At 43.5% G+C, this 22,315-nt stretch overlaps 1 protein-coding gene and 1 pseudogene across 2 annotated transcripts in view; both read right to left on the minus strand.

The window, feature by feature from the left end:
- Positions 1-422: 422 nt before the first annotated feature.
- SLC14A1 (solute carrier family 14 member 1 (Kidd blood group)) overlaps positions 423-22,315 on the minus strand; it is a 41,649-nt gene continuing 19,756 nt past the window's right edge. For both annotated transcript variants that reach the window (XM_019739701.2, XM_019739700.2), the window contains exons 2-9: positions 18,101-18,257; positions 16,947-17,136; positions 14,217-14,345; positions 12,234-12,426; positions 9,328-9,475; positions 8,989-9,123; positions 4,176-4,225; positions 423-2,516 (exon numbers count right to left, since the gene is read on the minus strand). In XM_019739701.2, the coding sequence (XP_019595260.1) occupies positions 2,343-2,516; positions 4,176-4,225; positions 8,989-9,123; positions 9,328-9,475; positions 12,234-12,426; positions 14,217-14,345; positions 16,947-17,136; positions 18,101-18,236 (1,155 nt within the window). In that variant the 5' untranslated portion in view covers positions 18,237-18,257 and the 3' untranslated portion in view covers positions 423-2,342. The remainder of the gene's footprint in view (positions 2,517-4,175; positions 4,226-8,988; positions 9,124-9,327; positions 9,476-12,233; positions 12,427-14,216; positions 14,346-16,946; positions 17,137-18,100; positions 18,258-22,315) is intronic.
- Positions 20,359-20,904, minus strand: LOC109451446 (rho GDP-dissociation inhibitor 1; annotated as a pseudogene).

Genomic DNA, 22,315 nt, shown 5'->3' on the forward strand with positions numbered 1-22,315 from the left:
AATTGAACAGGCTTTGCTCAAATACATCTGGTACTATTACCAAGTGTAAGAAAGGAATAGGATTCTACGGTGTTTCCTTGAAAATAAGACTAGCCTGACCATCAGCTCTAATGTGTCTTTTGGCGCAAAACCGGGTATAATATAATATAATGTAATATAATATAATAATAATATAATACAATATAATTATGATATAATTATAATATAATAAATATAACATAATATAATAATATAATACCAGGTCTTACATTAGTTTTTGCTCCAAAAGACGCATTACAGCTGCTTGTCTGGCTAGGTCTTATTTTCAGGGAAACATGGTAGCACCTCGAGATACAAGCAATACATACTCATGCATGTGATTATTAATATACACAATAGCCATAAAAGCCATATATAACTTCTAAACAAAATTTACACAAAACTCTGCTGTGAGAATAATTTATTTGTATTCTTATGTAGAAATGTGTTATACAGACAATAGAAAAAAACATTAAGTGCTCCCTAAGAAAACTTATAAAATACTCAATTTTAGGACAATGCTTAGTAACAAAAATAGCTTGAGAAAATTAATACCATTTAAATTAAACAATGTACAAGGCTTTAAAATGTTCCTATTTACAAGTCTGTCTGAGCACAGGGGAGAAGGCATGTAATTAGCACACTACACAGAACTTCATTCTGAAGAACAACTTGGAGACATTTCAGAGGCCTCTGGTTCACCCAACCACCGCCCAGGTTCTTCATGCCTGGTTATCTTTGGTTATGCTTGCTTTTTAGTTTTCCACCAAATCTTATTTCACAAATTATCTAACAAGGGAGATTTCAGTTCAAACACTGAAGATTTAGTTTTTCCACAGGAATATACACATGCCTCTATGACAGCTGCAAGTTCATGGTTTCAAAAGGCTTTGGTCATAGGGTTTTAAAATTGGAACAAAGTTTATTCTCCTGAGAAAAGGAAGAAGTGAGCTTCTTCCTAAAATATTTGTAAGTTTACGTCCCTTTTTAAGTTTATTCACTCAGTAAACTGTATATTCTGCACTGAACCCTGCAAACCCAAAGAGGAAAAAACCTTTGGATTCCACAGTTTTACTTTTTGCATCCTCCAGAATATTGAATCGATACATACTGAGGTGGAAGGTGATGGGCAGAATTTTCCATTGGCATCTTCAGCACATTTGGTTATAGAATCCTTATAGAACTGATAAATTTAAATTAAAAACAAAAGAAAATCCTTTATATTATTTTTTGGTGGTTCAAATACCATTGGTTTCTGAGTGAGAATATTGTGCGTGTTCAGAAAATAATGATTTTTTTAAAGTCAGCAATTCAAAAACTTCTAAACACCCAGAAGCAATCTGACCTTAACTTTTAGTCTTTACAACATATAAGGCATCATCAAATGAATTGAAAAGGTAAATTTAAAGGGCCCTAGGATGTTGACTTCACTCTATGCATTTGTGGCATATACAAAATCAATTTAGGGATTAAAGTAAAAATAGCTGTGCTGAGTATTTTTTAAAAATGCAAATTTTCTTTAATATCTAGGACCTGGTTAAGCCAGGAACTTCTCTTATTTTATCTCATTGAAGACAAATCCATTCTCATAAGAACAAGATAATAACCTCTACCTAAAAAATCCTTTGCAATCTCCAAGAGCAGTAACAATACAGAATAACTCGGACCAACAAAAATCCTTTCTCCTAATGCAGCTCTGACAGCTTGAAAAAATCCAGCTATCTCCTGTAAGTAAATGTCACCCACACGATGACAGCATTGAGCCCATCCTGCTGAGGGGACAGGAACAAGCTCAGTGATCAGCCTGCACCCCTGCAGTGTGGATCACAGCTGTGACGTGTGACTTGCATTGATTTTCACAGGCCAAACTGCTTATCTGAGAATTCTGGGTTGACTCCGATTTGGTGATCGTGAATTCCATTCCCTTAAGGCTTAGTTGATTTATAGAGCTTAATTTTTAATACTGTTAACGTCATTGAACCAACAAAATACCCAAAATATCAATAAATACAAATAATTAGCTCCAGTCTCACTTCCTCTTTCTGCGGGAGCATTTTGGCTTTATAAATATATTACAGTGCCAACGCCCCATGAGGGGTTACAATTCCATAGCCAGAGCACATCGTCTGGATGTGTCTGTCTCATGTTGAGGGATATTCCTGAAGTTTAAAAGGAAACTACGAAATGAGCATAAGAACACATTGCTGGTGGGTCAGTAGGAAAGTGGTTGCTAGTGAAAAACAACAGTGTGCCGAGACCTTGGAAATCAACCGGAGCAGGTAGTCAGAAATGCCGTGTGACCATGGCTGTGGTGGGGGCTGCTCTCACAGAGGGCTTTCAACCATCCTTTTCCTGGCTTGCAGGTAGAAGATGCGGTTTTCTTCAGGATAAGTGACTTTACTGAGGGGCATTCTGTAGATGTTGGGGTTTTGCGTGGTCACCAAGAGGAAGAGCAGTGTGGCCAAACAGAAGGGCCAGGTACAAGCTGGTAATCCCACCTGAAGGAGAAGAGACAAGCCACACTCATTTCTGAGATCCTGTTGGAAAGCTAAGCTGCACAGAGCATTACCCTTCACTCTATTCTCACTCTGCCCAGGGGGATGACCCACTGGGGCTGTTGCTCTGGGCTCTGCTTATGCCCACAGAGACTGAGGCTAAGATCTCAGGGCATTTAGCAACTGAAATGTCATCATCCATTCTTTAGGGTGGCCAGTTTTGTTTCTACCGTATATATATTTCCCTTCCCCTCACTCGTACATTCAGATTTCTTACACCAGATTTGCAAAGATGGTACTTGGCACACAGAGATGATACTTAGCAAACTACCAATGGCTCTTGACCACTCATCACACTCACAAGGCCTTCTTTGATTAGTTCAGCCCACGGTGACTTCTCCCTACTTGACTTCTACCCACACTAGGTCTTGGACTTCACTTGCTTTACTTTTTCTCACTCGGTTTCCCAAATAGACTCTAAGCTCCTTGTGGGTAAGTCTTTCTTCTGTGCTATCTCTGGAAACTCATGTAACTCTGAGCATACACCATGCACGTGGTAAGGTCTGGCTCTATGTATGGACACCCTGAGTGTGACGGTACCTAAACTTGACTGTACGTCAGACTCATCTGATGGGAGGATTAAAAAACACAGATGCCCACATTCCATTCCAGATCCACTGTATCAGATATGCCAAAGAACGGGGCCTAAGGATCTGTGTTCTTCAAAGTCTCCCTAGCTGACTCTTGTGTAGCCTGCCCAATTCTGGTCCATGGACTGATGTCTGTGAATCTTTGTTGGGATGCGAAGGGCCCCACAATGCTCTAATGTACTCCCTGTCATGCCTGTAATGTCACTTTGACTTTCCACCAGAAAGCTACTGTCCCCAGAGGATGCTCCCAGATAAACTTTCTAGGTTGCTGTGGAGAGGGCTAGGTACTATCTTGACCCATTAGTAGCCATGACCACGTCCACATGGATTGAGCTGTCAGAAACTGGCCCTGCATCATTTGAAATGGTGGGTGTTGAAGAGAGAAAAATATTTGGGGTACCGGGAGGTAGGGGTCCTGGAACAGTCAGAGGATACTGGGCTCCTCAGGGGGGTGGGAAAAAGAAGGTCAAAGGGCAGGACAGTGCTGAAAAGGAAAGAGAGACTGACAGGAGGTACTTAATGGGTAATGATTTTATCTGTTAAATAAGTCAGCCAGGACATGTGTCTGAATAAGTCTTACTGATGACTGATGGGAGATTTAAATAAAGAGAAGGGATTTGAAAAACTATTGATTTGGTTAAAAAAAATCTGGGTCTTTAGCTAGTTATCCTTTTCGTCCCTTTCCTGCTTTCTCAACTACTACACAGTCCTGGCTTTCTGTTCAAGTAAAAGACATCCTAAAGTCAACTTCTTGACACTCAGGTTTGGAGTATGAACTTATAATATGTTGTACAACCTAAGTTGGTGATTGTAGTTTGGTGATTGTAGTTTGAAACAAAGTTTACTGTGATGCTGGAAGGTGGGTGAGGACAGCAGGTGCAGGAGAAAGGGCAAGTGGTGGTGTCGCAGTCATGGATCCTGCCATGGGACACCACCCATGTGGGCTTCAGTTTCCATATCATGAAAACGGATCAATCATGCTGATGACAAAGCAAGATCATAGCAAACTCACCACAGCCATCAGGTGTGCCATGCTGCCTCCCAGGTAGGCAGTGAGCAGGGCTACAAAAAAAGAAGAAAGAACAATGCTTGGTAGGTTTCATTTCATTACAGGAAATGAAATGTATAAATCCCTTGGAATGCAAACTTCCGCATTTCGTCAGCTAGCCCAGCACCCTAGTTACAAGTATGAGCTTAGAGTCAGCAGCTCTGGGTTTGAATCCAGACTCCACCACTTAGGAGCTTGGTGGCCTCTGTTCTAAGCCTCCATTTCCTCGCTTGTACAAAGGAGGTAATAGGGTTACTTCTCTCACGAGCTGGTGTGAGCATGAAAGAAGATAATGCTTGGGTTTAGCACACAGTAATTACTCAATGAAGTAATTACTCTTCTGCGGTTACTATTTTGTTGTTGCTATCGCTGATACTTAAGGAAAAGGTCTTCCATGGCTAATAAAGTTCTCTATTATTTTATCCAAGCGTAGTTGAATTAAAAGGAAACTTATGAATGTTTCTTGAGATAGCATGGCTTCTATACTATTTCACTGCATCTGGGATTCTCATATACACGTTAGAATTCAGTTACAAAACAATCATGGTATTAAAAGATAAGAAGGAAGTTACTCAGAAATCAGCAGAAACTGAATACTAACTTAGGATTCCTCCCAGAATAACATTTTTCCAAATCCCATTAATGCTGGCATACAGGTCGCCAATGAATAAACATGCTACTTTAAAATTTACTTTGAGTGAGCATGAATCTTAGAGTAGGTAATTTGAGTGTATGTGTGACTTCCAATGTAAAACAACAAAAACAAAGATCTCATGTAGGGGCTCACCAATTCCTCAATTTTGGTTGCAGAGGGGCCTCAAGGAGACAGCCTGAAGAATGACCTTCACACGGCACTTGGGCCACCAGCACTCACTGTTAGACTTACTCACTATCTAGTCCTCCTGTGCAGTGAGAAATCTTATTGGCTACCTTAGGGGGCGGGGCAGGAAATGGTGGGAGGACTCTGTGAGCCCTCTTTCCCATCCCTTTGTCAGTATTTTGTCTTTCTATCCTGGTGTATTTTTGCTCAACAGGAGACCTAATTCTTTCACATCTCCATTGTCTCACACTAGTGGGAAAAGCTTGTTTTTGGAAACTGGGCTTCAAATTCCAGCTCTGCCATTTTGTTTGTTGTACAGAAAAATCACTGAACTTCTCAGAATCTAGCTTCACCATCTATAAAAGGGCAACTTGGAGACATACTTTACAGGGAGGTGATGTATCTCAAATGAAATCATGTATTTCCACAAACAATAGCTGTAAACTCACCCCTGTCACCATGGGATTAAGATATACAGCTCTGAGCAGAAACGTGTTACAGCTTGCAGTGGAAGAGTTTCTGTGCTTGGTTTCAATAATTTCATTCTTTTTCCCCCCCTATTTCTTCCATGCATTCATTCATTCATTCATTCATTCGTTCGTTCGTTCACTCGTTCATTCAACAAATATTCACAGGCCCTCGTCTAAGCACTGGGGACACTGCCCCTGCTCTCTTGAGTACTATCTCTTCCATGACACTTCCTCTGAGCACCTGAGACCTTATTGCTATTTCTCTCCTATAAATACCTTCCAAGGCATAATCTTGGCACTCAAGTCTCATACTGTTTGTTATGCTGTTTCAAACGGATCTCCAACTTCACACAGATTTTCCCTCCACAGTAAGAGTGTCAGACTATCTAATGGTAGCTGCCCATCAACAAGACTTGCTGAGTCGGACTGGAAAAGCCTTCATCAGAGGTGAAATCCTGCACACCATGGTTTGAAGGTAATGACCCTGACAGGGCTCTGGGTAGCCGAGGGAGACAAAAAGCCCCTGGAGTGCTGAAGGGAAGACTGGATTTCCACTCACCACAGACAGTGTCTCTCCCAACAGACCACCATGGGTGAGTACTACTATGATGACCCAATCATGAGAAAGAGATACGAAAATGTGTTTACAGTTTGCCCTTGTAACATGATGAAAGGGAGCAATTCCTTGTCCTAAGCAGTTTCTGGTTCAGAGGCAGAGAAGGCAGCATTGCCAAGTTCTACCACAGTTTCCCCAGTTTTCTTCCTGATAAAGCCACATGAACCAATAAAAGAGTACCTCTGTAATAAACATCCGTCATTTATTTACCTTGGCTGACGTGGTTGGTTTTCAGTTTGGCAGTATCAAGGTGACGTGGGCAAGCTGAAACTTGTTGTGGCATTTTACCCGTGAGATTTGCTTAAGAATAGGGGTTGGAGGTCTGTCTTAAAACTTTACGTCCAAAGATGAAAAACACTTATAGGACTCAGTGTGGATGAAATGGGCACTCTGACATGCTGTCGGTGGCAGGGGACACTAGTATGGCCTTTGTGGGGTGAATTTGGCATCTACTGAAATTAAAATTGGCAGAGCTTGGATTTTGGCCCCAGGGTCTGGGCTCTTGACTGATTCAATATATTGCCTTAACGATTATACTAAATTAGTAAACAAAATCTGATCTACCCAAAGAAAGGTTGGCATAGTCTCCAAGTGGTCCCCAGAATAAAGGTCCCCAAAGATGTCCACGTCTTAATTCCCAGAACCTGTGAATATGTTACCTTACATGGCAGAAGGGACTTTGTAGAGGAGATTAAGTTAAAAATCTTGAGATGGGGAGATTATCCTGGATTATTCAAGTGGGCCCAATGTAATCACAGAGTCCTTATTAGAGGGAGGCAAAAAAGTTCTATCCAGAGAGTAGGATGGAGGGTTATCACCATCTGCTTTATACTATTCCATACTGATTGAATTTTTTTTCTTGTACAATAAGGCTGTACTACTTCTATAATAAAAAAAATAATGAAGATATTCCCACTTTGGGGAAATACATCTGCAAATGCCTTTGGCTTTTTCCCTTTCCATGGTCTGTCAAGACCTCATCAACAACTCTTGTGACCAAAACATTCTGCTTGAGCTTTAAGGATGTGCTCAGGCTGTCCCCATGCTGGTCCACACCATCCTCCCCAACAACTAGACGTCCTCCTCTTAGCTTTTAGGACTTAGAGAAATGTCACCTTCTCTAGAGGTGCTTCTTGGTGATTCTGAACTGTAACGTTCACCAAAGAATCTTGTACTGTAGATGTCTCCTTGTTCTGCTATAAACACTGTATAGTCTCCCTTGGGTTCTCTCTCTCTCTCTCTCTCTCTCTCTCAGCTTCTGCCCTTGACTATAATACTCTGTGTGCAGGCACTACCTGGGATATAAAGCTTCTAAATCACTAACTCTTTCCAGTACTATCTGGGTTGTATCATGAGTGTTTAATATGTATTTGCTGCTACTGCCAACCCAGAAAAACAAAGATATGCGCGCCAAATGAAGGTGTGAAACCTCAAACTAACCTCAGAATAAAGATTCTAACCCAGCTGAGCTCAGGTGGCCATATAATCTGTCTGTAGCTTTCTCTTTTGCCCTAAGCTTGTGAGCAAATATGGGAAAATGAGCAAAACGTTTTGACAGGGCTATTAGGTGAAATAGCCGTGAACTACAAAGAAATTGGCAAAATGACATATAAGTGGCAAAACCACAGTAACTTGAGTTTTGTTAATCTTGCTACAGCATTGGAAAATCAAAATTGAATGAGGCCTTAGAAATCCGTGGTCCCATCCCACCTCTTGCCCAATGTAAGGATCCATTCTAAATCCTGTCTGATACATGGTCCACCATTTTAATAATGGTTTAGATACCATGGATTAATTAATCTGTGATAAACTGACTCTAGACAAATATTTCCATTAGATTGGAAGTAATTTCTGCACATTTCACTATCCTTCCACTCCTTTGTCACTCAGGGAGTGTCATTTCCTTCACTCTAGCACATTATGTTAAATGTTCTTACTTGTATTGAATTAGGGACACAGAGGCTATGGGAAAATAAGCATCCCTTACAATGACTTGAGCAATCCATTAGCTCTTCAAATCCAAGTCACTTGAGGTGTGTTTGTACCTAATGCATGAAAGCTACTAAAGGGAAGTAGAGTAGTGTACTGTGCATAACTCTGGAGGATGTTAGATTCTGCGTTTACATTTACCGCTAATTGACTGCATGCTTTTCAGCACACCACTTTATCTTCCTAGACTTAGTACCCCGACAGTAAAATGAGAAGATTGGAGTGGAGATCTCCAGAACCCCCTCTAGTGCCAACAGGCTGGGTCGGCACTAGAATACTGGAGTCAGAAGTATTTCTACAACAATTCTCAAAATGCCATCCCCAGGGCAATAGCACCAGCCCTACTTGGCATTTGGTTAGAAATGCAAACTCCTTCCTCCACCGCTAACAGTGAATCAGGGTGTGGAGATGGGCCCCGCAATCTGCATTTTAACAAGCCTTCCAGGTAATTTGATGTACACTCAAGTCTGAGGACAGTTGGATTAATGTGATTCTCAAAGGACCACATGGCATCCTACCTGATTCACCAGGGGAAATGGCTCTGTATTTAGCTTGGGCTATTTTCTTGGAGTTTCTTGGATCAAATGATTAGCATGAAGGACACAGGACAAGTTGAGTTCCTATCCCCTAACATATATGTATTGTAAAATGGGTAACAATGCCCCAGGTTCCCCTGTTGTCACCATAACCACTGAGATAGGCAGAGCCGACTTGAATACTCGCAGAGAGGGGATGTCACTTCTCCTGGTCACATGCTTAGAGAGCAGGGGCCCTGAACTTGAAACCTGGCCCTAGGTTCTCCCACAGTCCTCTCTTACTGTTTGTCCTGGATTTTGATCCCGGGGTCACAAGCTACCTTCCCACAGATGCCTGGATACTCACCGCAGGCGAGTGCCAGGAGGTGGGTTTGCCAGGTGAGTGCCATGAACATCCCTCCAACTGCAATGCAGGCCAGAGAGCTGTTGAAACCCCAGAGTCCAAAGTAGATGTCCTCAAATGGAACCGAAATACTGAGAGCTGTGAGGTAAGACAGGAGGAGTCAGAGCCGTGGACAAAAGGAGCCTGGGGGTGGTAGAAGCATCAGAGAATTCCTGATGGTCCCTTTGGGGACCATTTAGGGAAGCGGGGACCTCCAGAAAAAGTCTGGAGTCTAGAAGATGCTTGAGACAATGCATGGGGTGGAGGAGGTGCTCAATACTTGGTAACCCATCTTCTGCTTACCTGCTACCATCCCCAGCAACGATCCGATGGCAGCGTGCAGACACATGAGGGGGGAGGAGAGTAGGATGGCGCACAGGAAAATGCCCCCTGTCCACGGATTGTGACAGCCATATATCTGACCAACACCCACAGGCAGGGATTTCAATAACTGCAAAAATGATTTAGGAAATAAAGACATTAAAACAATTAGACAGAAGCCTATAGGATACCCGCAAACATATACAAAGTGATACTCTTTAACATATCTTATCTTTCACGATCAGTGTTACTAATTTAAAAAATTCTCTCTCTCTTTCCAGAAAAATCTCGGTCATTTTTCTGCTTTATCCCCAGAGATACACCAGCCCATTGCTGGTGCACGTGGAGCCTGCCTTCTCCAAACTCCCCCTTACTCACTGGCTCTCCTCTTTGTGCTGACACTTGGCCTTGGTAGCTGATAAGGTCCCAGTGTGGCATCACTGCCCCCACTGTGATGATCTGCCACACTTCCCAGTAAGGATGGCAAGGACCACAGCTTACACGTCTATTGCTTTCAACTGTCCATCAGTGCCGGGTGCAATCCATCCAAGCATCTCTACAGCCCAGAGAGATATGATCACTCCCATGTAATTTGGTGGCTAAGGCTAGGGCCAGAGACCGGAAGTCAGGTTGTCTTAGCCTCTATTCAGGAGCAATTATCGGCAAGTTTGAGAATTAGGACCCTATTTACACTTCCGTTGTTAATGAGAACATGTATTAATTTAAACCAAGTTAAACCTTAGCTTATTACAGTTATCAACAACAGTCAGTCCTCAAAACACAAGAATACATGTAAATGTCACAATTCTACTTTCTGGCTGAGACCTGAAGTCAGCTAATGTGTTCACAGAATGGCAGCTCTCAGGAAGGCACAAGGTTTCATTCGAGCGAAAAAAAAACGATAATTCTTTATAACAATACTTCTGGTAGGGTCAGGATAGGCACAGTTAGCCATGTTAGTTCCTTTTTGACCAACAGCATTTACTGAAAGATGCCTTCCCACCTCCTATCTTGCTCCTTCTACCTTCTCCAGGTCATATGTGGACCTTTTTGGCAAGGACCTTTGGGAGGCAGTGACTCTGATAAAGGGAGGCCCCGCTTTGGCACGAGGAAGGGTCCTCTCCCTTCATGCATTCGGCTGGATCTAATGCTGGCTTCCAGATGCTGGCTTGGTCCTTGCTCAGTGCATAGGACCATCCTGTGAGTTTGAGTCTACCCTCAGATGGGCCCTACGTTCTTCCAGCCATTCTGGATCATCATATTTACACACGACCATTTCCTGTTTCTTCTAGACTAGGGAATTGGACATGGCACGTCCAGCCGAACTCTCTTTCAGGTCGCCGGGGAGGTGGGGAGTTGGGTGAGATGGGAAAGAAGAGTGCTAATGTTGGGGTGGTAGTTCAGAAGGAGGAGAAAGACAAGATCCTCACTTGCCCAGATCAACACTGTCCAATAGAGCTTTTGGTGATGGAATATTCTGTATCTGTGCTGTCCAATACATATGGCTATTGAGCACCTGAAATGTGGCTAGTGAGGCTAAGGAACGAAAGTGTAAATATTAATTTAAATTAATTTTGCATTTAAATTAAAATAGTCACATGGGAGCTAATAGCTACTGTATTGGACAGTACAGTTTTAGACAGATCAATGAATACTATTTTATAATATTTTTCATGGGGAGTTATAATAAATTTTTGATTTTCCTTCTGAGTTATTCCCAAATACTCCCACTCATTTTCTGGGCAAGAAGGTAAAGAGAAGACTACTTGAGCTCCTGACATGTTTTGATCTCTCAGCAAAGAGGATAGCAGGAGGTATTTTATAACCTAATAGTGGGGAAACCAGTCTTTTGCACATTAGAAAAGGTAAAGTTTCTTTGGTTTTCTTCTGGTTTCAAGTGTTATCTTGTTTTTAATAAGCAAGAAACCTTAATTTGGTTTCTTGATTATTAAAAACAATGGGAAGAGCTGGAACTGGACTTGGGTTCACCAGGTTTTTAAAAATGGCATTCTCTCTATGGACATCTGTAAAGAGATACATAGGATACAGCCTATGATAGCAGTTCTCAAACTCTGGGCCACCTTGCAATTACTGGGGGAGCTTGTTAATATAGATTCCCAGACCACAGCCCCAGAGATTATGACATGTGCTCGTATTGGCATTTTATAAACTATGTTTCTGATGCCTACCAAAGCTTGAGAACCCTGAATTATTTTACATATTCTGTGAGATTGACCACAAGCAAAAGCAAAACAGAGGGGTTCTATGCTGAGATATAACAATAAGCAGCAAGTTCTTTGGATTGGAGGAAGCGGGTCATGGAGGATTTAGCCCTAGGCTGGAGGCCCCTACCTCAATGGCTGCACCCCATCACACCCACCCCAACAAGGGCCATTTTTTTTTAATCATCTCTTATTTAGTAACTTTTTTTTTTAATTGGGAAACAGCCATGGTCATTGGTTACATATTACTTTCATGCTATAATGACGTAGTTGACCCTTTTAAAGAGGGTGTAGCTCACAGTGGCCCATGCAGGGATTGAACCGAAAACCTTGGTGTTAGCAGCACCACACTCCAACCAACTGACCTAACCAGCCACCCATCAACGGCCAATTCTGCAGTAGCAGTTCTGACTTCCAGTGGAGCTATACTTTGGAGTTAGCACTGCAGATCTTAGGAGAAGAGGGGGAACAGTTAGCTCTGACCAAATAGTCATTTAAAAAACTCCCTTAGAGCCCAAAGCTTTGGAGTAGAAATAATGCTTTAGCTGACAAGACAAAGACAGCAAGGCCTCCCTAGAGCTGAGTCTCTGTAAGGCTCTGATGCTCAGGAGGACACTGGGTGTCTTCCAGAGCCTGGGGGGAATGTGAGGAGACAGTGTGCCTTACCTGTAGGCCACTGAGTTCGGGCCAGGTGACATTGGGAACGGAGCTTACAGGTTTGATGATTTTGCTTGGGAAGAATGGACTGTAACATCCCGTGGCCGAAAGGTACATGGACAACACCATGTTGAAAGGCAGGGTGAAGACAGGGAGGTCCCATTTGCAGAATATGGAGTTCAATGCACTTGTGAAAAGTGGACTAAAAACAACAGCAGATCAGAATGGAAGAATATGCACGTGACAGGCCATGTTGACAAACCAAATCTCTGTACATACTATGGAGATTTCCCAAGTACGTCCCTGAAGTGCTGTGATGAAAAACTTTTCACAGAAAAAAACAATAAAAAAATGAACCAGCTCATAAACACGCAACTCTCCAAAATCCAAACACACTTGGGATAAATCCTGTCATAGAGAGAATAATTCTTACATCAAGTCAAAAATTAACTCGTAGCCTATTTGATGTTTGAAAAATTATACTCTGGGGTTGCTCACAGTGAGCTATAAATCTGGGTTTCTAAAACATTTTGGAAGTATTTAAGACATTTGAAATAAAACACTGTCTACGCAGCTAAAGCCCCCTGTGTAATGCGCTTGTCTTACTCGCATGTCCCGCCCTCCCCACCAGAGGCAACCATGGTCTTCAACTTGTCTGTCATTTCCACCGGTCTGTAGTATATCTATTTTTGTAAAAGAGAAACAATTGTCCAAGGGAGGATGCAGGTGGTGATGGCTGGAGGAAAAAGGTCTTAAACTCAGTGGGGCAGAGTTTTAAGTCCTGGAGCAACGGATGGACTGTGTGAGCTTGGGCACGGCACTATTCCTATTTCCTAGTCCGTGAGCTAGGGAATCAGAGTAGTTGGTCTCTGGGCCTCTTTTGCATGCTCTTTTGTCGACTCATTCAAAGAGCCATGACTTTAAGATCAGAATTCTGAATTTCTTGGATTGTGGGGGGCGGGGGGGTGAGCATCCACAGGCAACACCTCCTGTCCTTGAGCCTGTTCTTTAGAGCAGGTCGTAAGTTACCTCCTGGGCAGGTTGGCACTGCTGACAGGTTCTCTTCCACACACCTGTGGGTGCAGCCAGGGTGGGCGGCCTTCCTGCAGACACTGTCCATAGTGAGCTATACTTCTCACTTGTGTGGATATTAGTATTTTATATTCTAAATATGCTATAATAAGAAGGAAATGTTTGCTTCCAAAAAATGATTTAAGACACTGTCAAATAGAAACTAGTTTGGAGGATTCAGGTTTAAAAAAATTTTGAATTCAGTAAAGAATTTTTTTGTCACTCTGCCATGATGCTGATGTCATTCCTTAGTAAAGAATTTTTTCAAAGGGGGTGGGGTAGGGTTGTTCACAGAGGCACAGTGGTTCTCAAAGTGGGATCCCTGGGTCAGCCATCTCAGCATTACTTGGGAACTTGTTAGAAATGCAAATTCTCAGATTCCACCAAAGATGGACTGAATCAGAAATCCTGGGGAAGGGAGCAGCAGTCTGTGTTTCAACCTGCAGGTTAAAGACCAACTGATGCAGTTAGTGAGTGGTTCTAACTTTGGTTGTACTTTAGAACCCCGTGGGAGCCTTTAAATCTCCCAATGGCCAGGCAACACCCCTAACCAAGACCAATTAGACCAGAATCTTGGGGGCAGGGGGAAGGTGTGTATGGAGGGCCAGATGCATCAGTGTGTTTTAATACTTCCTGTTTCCAATAGACATAACCCGAATCTAAATTTTAGAAAATAATTTTTCTAACAGGAGTGTTATAAACATAAATAAAGTTGACCACTTAACCATTTTAAAGTGTGCAGTTCAGTGGCAATGAGTTTACAGTTCATTCATGTCATTGTACAACCACTACCACCATCCATTCATGGAACATGTTTCACCTTGCAAAACGGAAACTCTGTACCCATTAAACAGTAACTCCCTGTTCCCTCCTCCCCCCGTACATTTTTAAAAGGCATTTTGAAAATCAGGTCCAACTTACCAAGTCATGGACATAACAGATACGGGGAATAAGAGCCACCAGAAATAGTCTCCCTTCTGTGAAAACACAGCCATGAGTATTCCCACCAGTGTGGCGTTGTAGCCGTGGAGCCCCGCTGCAATTGCCGACCTGTGGGCGAGAGGCACATAGCGTGGACATTTCCCGGGCGGACACTGGCTGGACTTGCACATACGTGACACTTGTACGTGTAAATTCCAGATCATAGTCACATTAGAAAATGAGATTATATATAGAAATTTATTTCAAAGTCTACAGATGCCAAATACTAATAAAAACATGAAAAAATAGAATATACATAAGAAAAATACAAACATGCATATAGAACAACCCCCTACAGGGGCATCATAGCTAAAGATATAATTCCAGCATCTAGGAGAGAAAGGAAAACCAGCAAGGCAACTGGTTCTGCTTCCTTTTAGCCTTTCCTTTGGGAAGTTATTGTTTCTTTTAAATCGTTAACGGCCTCTGACTTGAATAGAGCTTTCAGATGAAACTGTTTCCGAAGTGTGATTTTCTTGGTAAGAGATGTAAGATTCTTGAAATGTAAATTCACTTTCATAGTGTCTTTGGTCTTATAAACATTCATCTTTCAACTTAGCATATATTTTCATCTTCCTGTGCTTCCATTTTGTGGTCTCCAAATATATATTTCCAAGATATTATAAAGAAAAACAATTTCTTATTTTTTATTTGGCAAGGCACTCCATTTAATTAGGTGCATATTTAGCACCCAGTTTTTTCTTGGGTTCTTTTTTTGCTTCTCAGCATTTAACCTCACTTCTAAAAGTTGTCTTATGGATAAGTTTCTACTCCTGGTCAAAATAGTTCCCATGACATAATTGGGAATGAGAAGCACCAAGTGAGAAATGGAACGATTTTCATAGAATGAGCCGAAAGGTTGACAAGCCAGGCTCCTAAGAGCTCTGAGGGTTGGCAACATCTGGCACAATGAAGGGCCCGGCATTTAAGGTCAAAGTCCGCAGGGGCCATGGGTGTGAAAATGATGAAGTGAGTGGGTGAGGTTGAATGCAGGGCCTGAGGGGGAGGTGATGCAGCCAGTGAGCCACACTACAGGGTAGAGGGTGGCATGAGAGCTTCTTCTTGGCTTGTTTTTAACTGGAGCAGGAGGCATCAGTGCAACAGCAAGATGAGGTCACTTCGTGGCGAGAACATTAGAGGTGGGACTCCCTGGTTAAAAGTCCTTTGTCTACCCTAAATAATACTTCGGGCTAAGTGGGTTGTGATGCAATTTGTACTGGTTTAACCAGCAAGTGACAATGCCCTTCAGAAACTGGGACTATACATGATGCCAGTGGAGAGCTAACGCAAAGACTTATCCTCTCAACAACTGACTTTCAGAATTAATGCTTGCGTTTGATCAACACATTTAATGGCAATGTCTACAAGTTATGGAATGCCATGATGAAAGCAACAAGAAGATGTGTATTCACTTAAAACAGAGGATTGCTATTTTTTTTAATTAAATTTATTGGGGTGACAATTGTTAGTAAAATTACATAGATTTCAGGTGTACAATTCTGTATTACATCATCTATAAATCCCATTGTGTGTTCATCACCCAGAGTCAGTTCTCCTTCCATCACCATATATTCGATCCCCCTTACCCTCATCTCCCACCCCCTGAGGATTGCTATTTTAATGCAGTCTTAGGACTGAGGAAAATAAAACGAGATTTGAAAATGAGCACATGTGAATATGGCTTGTCTTTCACCTGATAAGGAAAATGGGTCAACTTTCACTGGAGCAAAGCAATGAAGGAATATTTGGTATGGCACAGTGCTGGACTACATCTCCAAAGTGGAATGACCATTTCTTGACGTGCACTGGAATAGGGCTTAACCTAAGATAAACAAGCACTCTCTACAGATAACAAATTAGGCTCCTCCGACCTGAAGGGAACACAGCAGTGCTGACTCTCCCCAGATGAATCTCCTTAGGCAATACACAGTAAGAGTTATGAGAGCTTAATTCTGTAACGACAATCCACTGGGGATTATGCATTGTTCCTGCACTCTTGGAAGACTGGCAGCCTCCCTGAAGGAACTGGTTAGTCAGAAGCCTTCTATGTCCCTGGTGGGAGTCAGCTCATCACTTCTTCAATGACAGACCAGTTTATAAAGTACACGCTATTTCTAACCTAACACCATAGTTCAGAAGATAGACTAACACTACTTAAGTCAGAGCTCGCTAACTTGGAATTTGTGGTTATTAATCTCTCTAGAAGCTGAACTAACCTTTATACTGTCTATGAAGAATGAATTTACTAAACAAATCACGGAAACAATATATAATGGGGATTGGTAAGCCAATAAGAATTTTCATGAACTCACACATTTTTGCTCAAACAAAATGCTGATGATAAATAACTGATCATTATTAAAGATCCCTTTAGAACGACTCCTGGGAATAATTTACAGCTTAGCTCTAGTTACCTGAGCTAAGGTAACTGGCAGCTCATACACTGCCACGAGAGTCTGGCATTATTCAGACCAGCCACTTATTCAGGTACCATGAATAAGAGGTTATAAATGATATGCTGACCTTTCACTAAAAGCAAATATAAAATGTTCTGTGGAATAAAGGTTGTTTCTCTGGGAAGGGTGGGGTTTTATTAGTACTGCTCCAAGCCATTGGTTGGCTCCTGTGTTCTTAGAAATGAGAAGAGCAGGCTTGGATGGACATGCTTACCTGTCCTGACTGAGCAACAGGGCTGTCATGGTGGAGACCACTGTTGCCACATAGCCATTGAGAGCCAACCAGGGGCTCTGGACCAGGAGTCCCACCAGAATCAGGATTCCACTGATGGGGTTATTAACAAACACCACTTGGGATATGCCACGAAGAACCCAGTCGATGAACTGGAGCACCGGGGGTTTGTCTGGAAGAGACGAGACAGGCAGAGCTAAGGAAGTGGCAAGGTAAATGGTGCCCCTTCCCAAGTTTAGGGCCCCCTTGAACAAAACCATCAAAATTCCCTCTGATGAAAGCAAAATTTGTTTTTTGATATTCTTTGAAGTTTTTTTTCTCTAAACTTTTTTCCCATTAGTGGCATCCAGATCCTTAAAAGCATCCAGTTTCTTTATGCTCAACCCATATTGTCCCTACTAGAACCTCAGTTCTGGAAAAGCCTCAAATGTACTTATTTACCATGCTTAGAAGGACACACTCTTAAGCCAAATAAATGAATCAGCAATAGTAAAATTTCAGATTTTAAGTACTGAAACTATAAGATGGAGCCAGTTGCCTTCCTCTGATATGAGCAGGGCCCTGGCTCAGAGCACTGTCTCCATAAAAAAATTTGACGGGCAGCCTGATGGCTCAGTTGGTTAGAGTGTGAGCATTGAATAACAGGGTTGCCGGTTCGAGTCCCACATGGGCCAGTGAGCTGCACCCTCCACAACTAGATTGAAGACAACGAGCTGCTGCTGAGCTTCCAGAGGGGTGGCCAGATGGCTCAGTTGGTTAGAACGCGAACTCTCAACAACAAGGTTGCCAGTTCAATTCCCACACAGGATGGTGGGCTGCACCCCCTGCGACTAAAGATTGAAAACAGTGACCGGACTTGGAGCTGAGCTGCACCCTCCACAACTAAATTGAAGGACACAATGACTTGGAGCTGATGGGCCCTGGAGAAACACACTGTTCCCCAATATTCCCCAATAAAATTTTCATTAAAAAAACGTTTGAAGAGGCTTCCAAGTTAGAAGATAAAAAGTTGAGAAATGGAGAGGAAAGAGATAGAAAGTAGGTGAATATAACTAAAGCTATGAGTGGAAGAACCAGCAAAGAGTTTCTCCCAAAGCCATTTGTCCCACGTCTCCAAAGAATGGAAGTATAAATACCTTTAATCCAGTTGGTATATTCTCTCATATCACCGGTGATATAGCCAAGTGCCTTGGGGAGGCACCTTCTCCCTCGACACGGTGAAATCTGGTTTTCACCCCGGTCCACTTTAACGATAGTGGGGCTATCCTCCATGTCTAACTCTTCCTCTGGCACCTTGAGGAAATACCAGAGCTCATGAATACCCTAATATTCCAGACTGTCCCGCATCGGGCCTGGTCACAGTAGCTACAGAGGATGAGTTTAAAGGCACTTCCTCTGGACCATAACATCCCACGGTACTAAGAAAGCACCTTTTTCCTCTTGAAATATTGTCATGGAACTTATGATCCAAACCCAAATTCCACGCTACTTTTGCCATGACTATCATGAATGCTACCCCGAGAAGGTGCTGGGTTTTAATTTCATAAACTTCAGTTTCTAATTCAACACACATTTACGAGCACCTGCACTCAGAGATCTCACTCAGCCTAGTGGAAAAAATGGAAAAACAGTTCATTTCAACACAGTGGGTCAAATGATACTTCAGAAAGCTCTAACATCGCATGATTAAGCTTTATGCTGTCAATTTACAAAATGGCACTAATGCAGATTGATTGGCTACTTTCCAAGATAAGCAGGCTTTTAAATTAGGTTTTACAAAACAAGGTTTTATGTTTTTTAAAAGTTTGAAAGGGAAGAAAAATTTAAAAAACAGTTTGTGTGTGTTAACACAGTCTAAGCGCCCTTTATACACACTCTCCAAGGCAGATTGCTTGCATACGTCCTCATACCGTGTTTCCCCGAAAATAAGACGTAGCTGCACCATCAGCTCTAATCCATCTTTTGGAGCAAAAATTAATGTCAGACCCGGTCTTATAATAATATAATATAACATTATAATAATATAATATAATATAATATAATATAATATAATATAATATAATATAATATAATATAATATAATATAATATAATATAATATCAGACCAGGTCTTATACTAATTTTTGCTCCAAAAGATGCATCAGTGCTGATGGTCCAGCTATGTCTTATTTTCGGGGAAACACAGTATCAGGCAACTGCCTCAGATATTCTTTCTTTTTTTCCCCTTCAGGGAAGTTTACTTCCTGGTCAGAAAAGGAGAAGCAGGGACAGGCTCCTGTACGGTCCAGCCCAGGCCCGACCGGGATGGGAGGGGACAGCTCTGACTGTGCACGCTTGGTCGCAGGGTTGTCCTGGCTGGGTCTGGGGAAGGTCTGCTGGGGATGGTGACACCAAGCCTATGGGCAGAGACGGCAAGCCAGTGGGCTCAGAGGATGGCACATGTGGAGGCCAGGCATGCCACTCCAGGCTGGTGCGCCCAGGTGGGACAAGTAAGGCTCGGCTGCTGGCTTTGTCTGCCAAGAGCTCTCTGTTGGGGCCATGGGCTCTGGGTCTGGGTGTTGCTCACTGGGACAGACAAGGCAGAGGCGTGAGGACTCCCAGCCTCCCAGATGGGACTGGAGGCAACTTGAGTTTTGGCATTTTGGCTACCTCCAAGCCCCTGGAGCTGTCCCCGCAGCCCTGGCTAGGGAAGGGGGAGGGAGCTGGCCAGGCCCTGGCAGGCCAGGAAGCCTGGCAGGCCAGGAAGCAACAGCAGCAGCAGCGTCCCACTACCCTGGGCCCTGGGGACTGCGGGTGTGGCAGGGACTGGGGAGACCACATGCTCGTGCAGTCACAGGGTCAGAGGTTGGTGACGCCCCAAAACACACTCTGCATGTTAAGGCATCACGGTTAGACAGGGACAGCGACGGATGAACTGACCAGGGAGGGGTGACAGCTGGAGGATGACCTGCCCACGAGGCCCTGCATTGTGCACCCTACCCCGACCCCACAGGGGGAGATGAGGAGAATGAGGGCAACAGAAAAGGCCTTGGGGGACCTAAGCACTCCAGAGACACCATTCAATGCCCCACTCCCTTGGAAAAGCCAGGGCCTCAGATAGGATTAGAACAGGTGGGGGCACGGGGGACCTAGAGGGACCAAAGGGGAGGCGGAGGCCTGGGCTGCGGCCTCCCTGCCCCACAGCACAGGCTGAAGCAGCAATGACACTAGACCACCCCAGAGGCTGGGGCCTACGTGCCAGGAAGGGCCAGGAGGCAGCCCAGGGGGAAACACAGCAGCGTGGGCAACGGGCTCCGTCAGGACTTTGGTATGGCGTTGGGTGGGGCGCGTACATCCCTCCATCCATCGCTCCTCCTGCCTGCCTCCCAGGCCGGGCTCAGTCCTTCCACTCCTTTTATGATGGTGAGGTTCCCTCCCAGGGCAGGTGGTCAGTTTTGTCGGTGTCTGTGAAGCAGGCCTTGATGTTGTGGCGGCCACGAGCCAGCATGCCCTTGGGTGCCTCCTCCATGGGGGTCAGCAACTCGTATTCCTCCGCCCGAGGCCCATAGCTCCCTCCATGTAGTCGGTCTTGACGCCTTTCCGGTACGTGTGTTGGATGCACGTCCTGCTGGACGCGACCTCTCTGTTCACCGGGAAAGAGATCTTTATCGGTACTCCACACCCTCCTTCAGCACAAATGACCGCTTCTTGAAGCTCTCCCGGTCTCCTGTCGGGTCTAGCTACACACCTGGGTCAGGCGGGTCACAACACCGCTGGGGACGCTGGGGGCGGCTGAGACTGCCGCCTGGCCCAGCAGGGCCTCCGTGAACTTGCGCAAGCTCGCGTTGTCCTTGTTCAGCTCCTGGGTCTCCTGGACGGTCTTCTGGGCCGGGGGCTGACCCTCCTCGTTGTCGGCTGCCGTCTGCGCCAGCTGCTCAGCTGTGGGTTCCTGCTGTGCCATGCTCACCTCCAGCTGGCTCTGGGTCCACTGGAGGCTCCACTGCGCTGGGCGCGCGCTCCCTCCCTTCCACGCGAAATGATGAATGTTGGTGCCCCGCCCATGCGTGCCCTGCCAGCCACTTCCAGGGTCCCCTCAGGTCTTTTTATTTCTGGAATTCGTTATTTAAATGTTTTTTAAATAGGCAAGAATAACATTACACATAGGTATAGAAACTGGGAAAGGTGGAAGTGGATCAAGCTGTTGAAAACCAAAGAGTTGTAATCTAAGAATTGTACAATATAAGAATGTCGAGGGCATGATTGTAGTAAACACACTTCAGGAAAACACTAACTACATAACCATGACTTGTCTTTACTATGAGACTCTTCACTGCTCATAATTGTGTAACAGGATAGCACCAGCATCACCAGTAGGGTACTCTGTAGACAAAAATGGTCTCATGGTGACCATGGTAGACACAAAAGAAGAACACTAATGATATCATCCCAGAGGTAGGCAAAGGGAGAAAGACAATAGCACACTGAGCATGCAAGAAAAGCCAAGAGCACCGCCAGGTGATTGTGAAGTAGGGGAACGCCAAAACCATCAGACCCTAGAATGCATAACTGGAATGTGGAAGCCACAGGCACATAAGAAAGGACCAGGGAAATACCCCAAGTCCCTGCACAAAAACCCAGCTTACCTCACTACGGCCATGCTGTCAGTAACTGTGAATAAGAGGTTTTCATAGCTATTTTTGGCCCCACCATCGTCCATTCACCATAACCAACAAATAGCTAGTATTGGATAATAAAGCTAACTTAAAGCTAAACCTTTTTTTTTTTTTTCAATCCTACATTTAGTTCTGCCTTCTATTAATTGTAGTATGGAAATCAATGGGAGTAACTGACTTTTTATTAAGTAACAATTGCACTTTAATTGTTTTATTTTACTGCCTAACTAACTGCCTTGCTTTTAAACAATGGGGAACCTTTCATCGTGACACCAAGTAGAAGATATTTATGGAACACATTCTACACTAAGCTCATTTTGTCTTGGCAAAATAGTGTTAGACGTTAGCATTTATGAGACTCCTCCTGCACCTCTGCATTAAGACATTCTTAAATTGAAAACTGCTGGCGGTCAGGAGCCAACGCTAAGTCTCTATGGAGCTCACGGGCCCCATAGTTAAACATGTAAAACTGAATTATTAAATAATTATGAAAAAATTGCCTTTTATTTCATAATCTAGATGGTAGCTTTCATTTATTTTTCAACTATCTCCCTCTTTAAATCTCATAACTGAAATGTTGGTTGATTAACTCCTTCCTCAGCTATAGTGACTCATTTTCAAAGCCATGCCAACGTATCAGAATCATCAGGCTTCAGCCCAGAATGACAAGCTCAGGTACAACCTGCCTAGAGTTGCAAT

The sequence above is a fragment of the Rhinolophus sinicus genome, linkage group LG09 (genome assembly GCF_036562045.2).
Source record: "Rhinolophus sinicus isolate RSC01 linkage group LG09, ASM3656204v1, whole genome shotgun sequence".
NCBI lineage: Eukaryota > Metazoa > Chordata > Mammalia > Chiroptera > Rhinolophidae > Rhinolophus > Rhinolophus sinicus.